Source organism: Danio rerio, chromosome 19, assembly GCF_052040795.2.
Source record: "Danio rerio strain M-AB ecotype USA chromosome 19, GRCz13ab, whole genome shotgun sequence".
NCBI classification, from domain to species: Eukaryota; Metazoa; Chordata; class Actinopteri; order Cypriniformes; family Danionidae; genus Danio; species Danio rerio.
In genome coordinates this window covers 6,061,007-6,071,317 of record NC_141039.2, presented here as the reverse complement: position 1 = coordinate 6,071,317, position 10,311 = coordinate 6,061,007, and the positions used below count along the sequence as shown (strand labels likewise).

Sequence of the window (10,311 nt, the reverse complement as noted above, 5' to 3'; positions counted from 1 at the left end):
TTGCTGCAGATTTGTCGGCTGCACATCTCTCATTCCAACACACCCCAAAGGTGCTCTATTGGATTGAGATCTGGTGACTGGGGAGGCTATTTGAGTATAGTGAACTCGTCACATTTAAGAAACCATTCTGAGATGATTCACGCTTTATAACATGGTGCATTATCCTGCTGGAGCCTTCAGAAGATGGGTACACTGTGGTCATAAAGGGATGGACATGGTCAGCAACGATACTCAGGTAATACATTCACCAAATATGAATGCCTCAAGTCTGTATATTTGCAAAGCTTTAATACACACCTAACTTGACGTGTCATTGCCACTTCACACTGCCCACACCACATCAATTTGGTAACAGCGCCACCTGACGGTCAACAAATAAAAACCATTGCATCTTCCCATGAATTTTCTGCCATTTTGACTACAATCATCTTGAAAAATCTTTATTAATTGCTACATTTATGAACTTTGCCCTTTACTTGCAGCTATACGTATTAATACTATTATTATCATCAACTAAACACTAAGGAGATAATTTATCCTCGAATAAGTTGAATGTTAATTAGATGACGTTGACGGCGCTTTCAAAGTGTGGCCATACCTACCTCATGAATATTAATTTGATTCTCCTGACGTGTCATGCAGCCTTCCAATGTCAAATGGCCGCCTCCTGAATATTCAAGATAAAGCCTACTCCGTAGTAGGATTTGTTAAGTCTCCTCACGGTCACGGGAGTGATATTATCGCATTCAGTAGTGTGTTTGGTCCGTTTGGTTTGTCCTGCAAAAATGTCCTCAAGGAAATTCTTCGTCGGAGGAAACTGGAAAATGAACGGCGATAAAGAGTCTCTGGGCGAGCTCATAATGACCTTGAACACGGCCAGTCTCAACGATGAAACAGGTCCATGGCGTTTGTTTGATGCTGTGTTGTTTACCTCAGAGCATATATAGCAAAAAGTACATTATTTTGTTCAATTACCACGATTATTCCGTTGCGTTTTGAATAGTTTGGACGCCACTTTGTTTAATGGGGTCACGTGACACTTTAAATGGATGGAGACTCACGTAGACTTGAATGACTTAGACTTAAAACTTGTATAAAAAACTTGTCTGCTCTTTTTATATACCTATTAATGTTCTTAGTTCATGCTATCAATGTCACATTCTGGCATAACGTAAACGTAATTGATTTTTAATTTCGGTGTGCTGCCTTTATTTAATTCCCACCTTGTACATATATATGCCAATAACTAATTAAATAATTATCTAAATAATGTTTTTCCTCTTATATTTGATCTATGTGCATAAACTGTTGTTTGCCAAGTGATTAGAAATTAGAGAAGGTAAATATTAACAATGTAAATGACAAAAAATAGTCTATATTGATATACATTGTGTATTTGTCTTATATTAATACATTTTTTCACATTTATGTTTTACATAAGTATATGGATATTAGGCTTCCAGAAGGATTCATTATATATATATATATATATATGAAATGTCAGTTTTCACCAAAATACGGAAACCGTTTCTGGGGTTTTTTGTGTGTAAGCAAGTATTTTACAGTACTCTAGAAATACTCAAAAATGAATCTGTCAATGTTTTCAAACTATTCTATTTGATTTAAGTCAGACAAGTGGCAATTTCACATCCGTAACGACACTTTTTCCTCATAAATGTGAAAATATTAAATAAAATTAAACCAATCATTTTTGTTTTACAGAGAGCCGACTCTCATCATTTTGATAATCAATGTTTATTTTAGGTTGTGCAGTTCAATTCACAGAATTTCTGCAAAGTATATTGTCTACTGTAAACCAGGACTTTTTGCCACATCCATGACGCATGATTATTTTCCAGATTTAAAGTACAAAACATGTTTACAGATTGATATTTGCGATATATGCGAATTTATGTTTTGAGATTTTACTGCAGATGTCACATCCATAATGCTGGAATTGCTCATATATATTATGACAACACTTTTGTCATTTATTTTTGTTATTGTTTGTCGTATTTGATTTTGTTTTAATGACATAAATAGTCAATATTGATATATGTTATGTATCTGTCTAACATGCCGTAAAAGTAATATAGATTTTAGGCATTTAGAAGAGGGATTCAACAATAAAAAAAAAATTATATTAATATATATATATATATATATATATATATATATATATATATATATATATATATATATATATATATTAATATAATTTTTTTTATTATTCATTTAGTTAGTTAGTTAGTTAGTTAGTTAGTTAGTTAGTTAGTTAGTTTCTTTTTCTCTCTCTCTGATTCCATATTTTTCAGTCCCATCCATATTTGTCTTGTCTGTAAAATGTAAAAAGTACACACATTTTTAGCCACACACAGCTGTAGCTAAATAATTAAACTTGCATTATCCATTATTTGTCTCAGAAATGCATTAAAAAATACAAAAAAATGCTAACTATTTATTCCAGTTTTACCTGTGGATATAATATAAAATAAAACACAAAAATGGTCGATAAACAGTATTTACATATAAACTAGATGTATCTTTTTGACCATTTTGGGGAATGTAAACAAAAACAGTGTATTTGCTATTTTACATCCTTCATTTCTATAGCTTCGAGAATCCAAAAGGGTCGTATATTGATAATGTTATGAGATCTGTTTTAGCATTAAGTTAGGATTGAATTGCCTCTTGGTAATGAAATTGTTTGATAAGCAGATAATGTTCATGGGCCAATGACATAACCACATTGAAATGGTCTATATTATTTCATTTAATCAAAGGCATGTAATATTTTTCATAGAAAAATCCATATTTGTTCCTTAATGCATAAAATCCCTATTAAATACACTTTATTAGTTAGCATTGGGTTAGCCAAATGATATTTGCTCTATACACACATTATATATACAACATGTCCTCTCTCATATATATATATATATATATATATATATATATATACACACACACACACACACACACACACACACACACACACACATATATATATATATATATATATATATATATATATATATATATATATATATATATATATATATATATATATATATATATATATATATATATATATATATATATATATATACCCCACATCTGTTGCATATGCTTAAAGATAAAGTTGTGCATTAAATATCTCATTCATCTTTAGGAGGAATATCTGATCCAATGCACTAAAACAAAAATATACACACATATTTCACATAAACACAGAGTAAATGAAGACAGATGTTTCATTTCTCCTTTAAACAAGCCATTTAACAATCGTACATCAACAAAACACTGGCTTTATCTTCATTTTTAGATGTAGTTTGTGGAGCACCGTCCATCTATCTGGATTACGCCAGGTCTAAACTGGACCAGAGGATTGGTGTGGCTGCTCAAAACTGCTATAAGGTGCCCAAAGGAGCCTTCACCGGGGAGATCAGGTATATATGTGCTCAATGATAGCTTTTATGAGCAATCGTTCATCACTGCCAATGCTCATATTTCTCATTCTCTCCTTTTGTTTTGCACTCCAGCCCAGCGATGATTAAAGACTGCGGCATCGACTGGGTGATTTTGGGCCATTCTGAGAGGCGTCATGTTTTTGGGGAGAGCGATGAGGTTTTTATATTATCTAGAACCTTTTGTCTTTGCTTTTCTGTATATATTGGAGTTCAGGCATCACGTTTATGCAGATCTGTGCTGCTCTGCATTCAGCCTTGGCTCACTCTGATTGGCTGTTGTGTCCTTTGTAGCTGATTGGTCAGAAGGTGGCCCATTGCCTGGAGAGCGATTTGGGCGTGATCGCCTGCATTGGGGAGAAACTGGAGGAGAGAGAGGCTGGAACCACCGAGGACGTGGTGTTTGAGCAGACCAAAGTCATCGCAGGTTTTTTAGTATACGCTGATTTATTGTGATTTAACATTGCGGATTGATTGTCTTTATTTATTTATTTATTTATTTATTTTAGGCATAAAAATACTCCTATTTTAGTAGTCCTGTTTCATCAGAAATATTGTGATCGAGAGATGTTGAAACTACTAAACGTGGTTTAATATACCAGTGCCATTGCTTGTATTATATTGTATTATATTATATTATATTATATTATATTATATTATATTATATTATATTATATTATATTAAGTTATATTATATTATATTAAGTTATATTATATTATATTGTATTATATTATATTAAGTTATATTATATCATATTATATTATATTTTATTATATTATATTATATTATATTTTATTATATTATATTATATTATATTTTATTATATTATATTATATTATATTATATTATATTATATTATATTATATTATATTATATTAAGTTATATTATATTATATTATATTATATTATATTATATTATATTATATTATATTATATTAAGTTATATTATATTATATTAAGTTATATTATATTATATTGTATTATATTATATTAAGTTATATTATATCATATTATATTATATTTTATTATATTATATTATATTATATTATATTATATTATATTATATTATATTATATTATATTATATTAAGTTATATTATATTATATTATATTATATTATATTATATTATATTATATTATATTGTTTTAAAGGGGTTGTTCAACCAAACATAAACATTTATTCACCCTAAAGTGAGCCCAAACCTTTGTTTCTCTATTCTGTTGAAAACAAAAGAAGATATTTTGAAGAATGTCAGAAACTGGTAACCATTAATTTCCTAAAACAAACACTATTGAAGTCAATGGTTAATGGTTACTGTGGTTTATGTTAATGTTCAATGGAAATGTTTTTCAAAATATCGTCTTTTGTGTTCTACAGAAAAAAACATACTCAAACAGGTTTTGAACAAGTAATTAATGACAGAATTGTCATTTTTGGGTGAACTAACCCTTTAAAATGCCTTACTTGTCTGCAAATATCCAAAGGTGGTGTACAAATCTGTGTGTAAACCATAAAATAAAATATTATATTATATTATATTATATTATATTATATTATATTATATTATATTATATTATATTATATTATATTATATTATATCATATTGTTTTACAGGGATAGTTCAACCAAAAATAACATTTGTTCACCCTAAAGTGGTTCCAGACCTTTGAGATAATTTATTCTGTTGAACACAAAAGAAAATATTTTGAAAAATGTCAGAAACTGGGAACCATTGATTTCCAAAAACAAACACCACTGAAGTCAATAGTTAATGTTTTGCAACATTTTTCAAAATGTCTTCTTTTGTGTTCAACAAAATAAAGAAACTCAAATACAAGTAAATGATGACAGTTTTTTTTTTTTTGGGGTGGGGGGGGGGACTATTGCTTTAAAATGTTGAATTTGTTCACAAATATGCAAAGGTGACTTTCAATGCTCTGTGTAAACTGATCAGTTAAGAAAAGCATATTAGTTCTAAAACCCTGTTCGGGATGATATGCATGACACCCATAAATCCTAAATCTCATGATGAATTTGTGGATTTTATAGACAATGTGAAGGACTGGACTCGTGTGGTCTTGGCGTATGAACCAGTATGGGCTATTGGCACTGGCAAAACTGCCTCTCCTGAACAGGTGAATGTTTGTTTGATGAATCATAATCACGTTATTGATTCGCTGTTATGACATTATATTGCTGTAATTTTATAAGTTTTAAATTTGTATGCAGCAAAGCAAGAGAAATTATACAACTTAATGGATAGTTCTCCACTAAAACAACATTTACTCAACCTTGTTTTGTCAATCATGTTTTTTTTTTTTTTTTTTTTTTTAATTGTAATTTATGATTTTTTATTTTATTTTGCAGAACAACCCCTTCCCCAACTATTTAACTCCTGACAGATGAGGCAATAAAAATGTATAATATTATATAAAATAAATAAATAACACAAAATAAAGATTACTGCCATCATACATCTTTTTCAGGGGGTGCATTTATACACCAATTTACATTGTGTTTCATTGTAGTTACCTCCAAATACATTGTTGATAGCTTGTAATACTTTCTTACACCTCTTCATTCATGGACATGCAGTTTGGAAAACAAATTAAAATCTTTTTAATTAAATCAAAGTGGTTTCTGACTCCATCGAAGGTCCAGATAACCACACACAAACACACTCGTACTATAATACGTTTTACAATACCAATACATCAAATAATCATATGGTTATGCAAAACAGCAAACCTCACTGGTTTCTCATGCCTCACACACATACTTTATAGCAGTGTTTCCCAACCCTGTTCCTTAAGGCACAACAACACTACATATTTTGGATGTATCCCTAATCTGACTCATTCATTTGAGGTTTTGGAGTCTCTTCTAATGCTTTGCTGTGTTGATTCTGGTGTGTTTGATTAGGAAGAGGCCTAAAACATGTACTTTTGGTGTTCTTTCAGGAACAGGGTTGGGAAACACTGCTTTAAAGGTTTGGATACACATGAGTTAATAAACAATGGCAGAATTATTTTGGTGAACTAACCATTTTCTAATAAACTTTTACATTTTATAGATACACCTTTCAAAGTTCGAGGGCTTTATTTGTCATACCATTAACAATTGTGTATTCTATTTGGTAATCTTGCACCAAAATAGCAGCATGCAAGTAACCAATGACTTCAGTGGCAGTCTTGAAGGTTTGTGGTTTGTGTGCTGCAGGCGCAGGAGGTGCACGAGAAGCTGAGAGGATGGCTGAGAGCGAACGTGTCGGATGCAGTTGCTGACTCTGTGCGCATCATCTACGGAGGTGAGTCTGCAGTGTTCACGTCATCCCCCGTCTGTTCGATCAAAAAAATAAATTACTCATCCTGCATCATCATTTTGCAGAACGTCTATGATGATGTCCGTAAATGATGTATTAACCCCCTAGGGCTTAGTGGCCACGTGCACCGTACATTTTAGCTCTTAAGTGGCTGTTTAAAATACTTTGAATGTTTTATATTTTGTTACAGACATAGTGTCATCCTGCAACTGTTTTGCAGCATATGAAATTTCCCAAATCCTATTTTTATCTGTCCAAGATGGGGAAAAAAATTGTTTTACTCTCTGATAGTCGAAGCAAGTTAACACAAAATGTCTATGTTAAATATGTATTAATAAACATTCAGGAAAACATGTTTTGTGTAAATTCGGACCACGAGTCCACATATATGGACATCATTTTTTTTCTAAAAGTACATCATATCAAAAGATGATACTTAGGTGTTTATTCTCATTAGGTTCCAATAAGCCCAAATAGCAAAGAGAAATAAAAAAATGCATGTAAAAAAACACCTTGGGCCTTAAAAGGTTAAGATTTTTCAGATATCAGTTTTCATGTAATGCATGAAATATAGCTGCTGTTAAATCTAAAAAGTCTGCAAAGATTTCATGATCAAAGTGCAAGGTAAATGGAGCAATTATTTGACCATATATAGACGCCATTCGGAGCTGCCTGAGATGAGTCATCAGTAATTTCAATCATCCTGCACAAACTAATGTGTGACAAATGTGCATAATGCCAGTCTGTGCTGTGTACAACTCCTACATTCGCCCTCAAACACTCTAGCATGACTTCTGGAAGAGTTTGCTTTTTGTCATGTCAAGAAGATGGCAGGGCTTGACATTATCTTTTTTGATCACCAGCCACTGTGGCTATTACTAGCCACTCACCATTTTCACTAGCCACAGTTTTGTTGTTGGGAAAATATATTTTATATGCCAAATTTGACTTTGGCACGCTAAAATTACTTAATTTAAATTATGTAGTTTGTCCACATGACTCCTTAACTTTTTAAATATTTTTATTTTTATTTTGCATGACTTTTTAGCGATCAACACTAAGGATTTCCCATTTTTCTTCTCAAGCCACATCAAACTAATTATTTCCCTGCCACATTTTTTTTTAGAAATGTGTCAAAACAAGCTAAATGTATAGTTGAAGTCAGAATTATTAGCCTGAAAATAATTGCAACTCAATGCAATTAGGCATGAAGACCCGGTCTACACGATCTACCATTTGAGCATCGCGTCAACAACACAGCCTACCTGAGTATTGTTGCTGACCATGTCCAACCCCTTATGACCACAGTGTACCCATCTTCTGATGACTACTTCCAGTAGGATAACTCACCATGTCATAAAGCGTGAATCATCTCAGACTGGTTTCTTGAACATGACAATGAGTTCACCGTACACAAATGGCCTCCACAGTCACCAGATCTCAATCCAAACATCCAAAGTGGCCACTGAGTGTATATACAGTAATACACACAGCTGATTGGTCAAGTTTGGGTTTGCAATCTCTAGCCCAGAATCAAACCAGCTCTGGAGCAGGTTAGCCAAGTTGCCATAGCTAGGGGTGCCGCTGGCCGCCACTGGAAGGGGTCACGAACGCAAGTAAAGAGTGGGGGTGGATTGTTTTAGCCAGGGGTCAGGAGGGAGGTGTTCCTGGAGGGCCGGTGTCCTGCAGATTTTAGCTCCAACCCTAATCAAACACACCTGGACATGCTAATCAAGCTCTTACTAGGTATACTTGAAACATCCAGGCAGGTGTGTTGAGGTAAGTTTTAGCTAACACCTGCAGGGACACCGGCCCTCCAGGACCGAGATTGGTGACCCCTGGTTTTAGCATTCGATGGTGGGGTGGGCGTAAGTTAATGAAGAGGAGGGAGCGGTAATAACATCTCTGGGGGCCCCCAAAATGCATGGGCCCTTAGAACCTCCCCCACCCCCCCACCCAACCAATTAAAACCAACCAACCTCCTTGAGCCTGAAAAATCTGAATTTATTAAAACGTAAAAAAAAAAAAAAAAACTGCTTTGTGCAAGTGTTTTTTGATCTCGGCTGAGTATAAACCTCCTTTAAGATACTCTAAAACAAAATTAGGACATTTTTAAAATGTAAAATACTTCAATATGGAGATTTCATTATTATTACTACACGATAAAACTGGTGATGCTTTACAATATGGGTTGTGTTAATTAATGTTTGTTGATGCATTTCAATCATCAAACAATGAACAATACATTTATTACAGTTCATGTTAGTGAAAATACAGTTATACGTTGTTAGTTCATGTTAACACACGATGCATTAATGTTGTTGGATGTTAATAAAGCAATAGTAAACGTTGAACTATGATAAAGAAATGCTGTACAAGTATTGTTTATGTTAGTGAATCTTAACTAATGAAACCTTACTGTAAAGTGTGGCCATAAAATTGATGTCATGTTGCGTTGCCGCTCACTCACCAATCATGTTCATCTCTTCTCGTTTCCCAGGCTCTGTTACTGGGGGAAACTGCAAAGAGCTGGCGGCCCAGGCTGACGTTGATGGCTTCCTGGTTGGAGGGGCTTCCCTTAAACCAGAGTTTGTCGACATCATCAATGCCCGCTCGTAGAGATGCTCAACCAGACGCTCTGAAACCACTGCACTGCCCAACCAGTATAAACCAGCTTCATGTTGTCATTCCAGCAGGTCTGAATGTTTGTTTGTGCTCTTGTTACTGTTTGCTTGTTAAATGCTCAAGCTGGATTATCGGACTGGAAAATTAACTCCCTACTTCGAATGTGTTACAAGAGAGCTTGGGCATGCTTGTTATTTCCTCGCTGCTGCACCGCTGTGTGGGGTCTATGCACTTACAGAGCACACTTACTTGAAATCTAACACGCTTTACACTGATTACCTTACAAAGTGAACGCTTAACTGAATTTGTAGTGACTTTCAAAAAGCACTTTATCCTCTGTAGAGATGACTACCTCAGTAGATGATTAAAAACCTCTTTGTCCTGTCATGTCGGTGTGTGAAGATTGCTTTTCTGATTTTTTTTTTCAGAGACTTTGGTGTCATTTACACTGATGCACTTTAAAGTACACATGAAATCAAAACTAGCCATATTGATTTTGTTAGCTCGCATTGCTAGTTTTGTGGTGAACAATGCTTTCTCTTGTAGGGGAGTGATTATGACATAGCGCCTGTTGTTGGTGTCCCGAGAGGAAATCCCCCTGCAGAAACTGGACAACAGTTCATCAAACTGGGCATGGCCCCGAACCAATCTACACTGTTTTTCAGCCTTCCTAAAGCACAGCTACTCTCTTAATAAAACCCATTTTAGCCATTTAGCAATGCAGCTAGAGTCAGCGGGCAGACAGAAACCCTGGCCATGACATCAATCCGCGTCTATTGTGAAGAGAATTTGACGCGCGAATGAAGTGAGTAAACTCAATGTTCATGCGTCTATTAACGTGCAAATAGTCAATGGTTACAGGTTTTAATCTTTTTTCGAAATTTCATTCATTAGTG

General features: G+C 33.8%; 1 protein-coding gene across 1 annotated transcript; it reads left to right on the top strand.

The window, feature by feature from the left end:
• The first annotated feature begins 706 nt into the window (after window positions 1–706).
• Window positions 707–9,792, top strand: tpi1a (triosephosphate isomerase 1a). Its single transcript, NM_153667.2, is given in 7 exon segments — window positions 707–897; window positions 3,326–3,449; window positions 3,543–3,627; window positions 3,762–3,894; window positions 5,518–5,603; window positions 6,688–6,775; window positions 9,291–9,792. Coding segments are annotated over 7 exon segments (747 nt in total). The 5' UTR covers window positions 707–785; the 3' UTR covers window positions 9,410–9,792.
• Window positions 9,793–10,311: the final 519 nt, after the last annotated feature.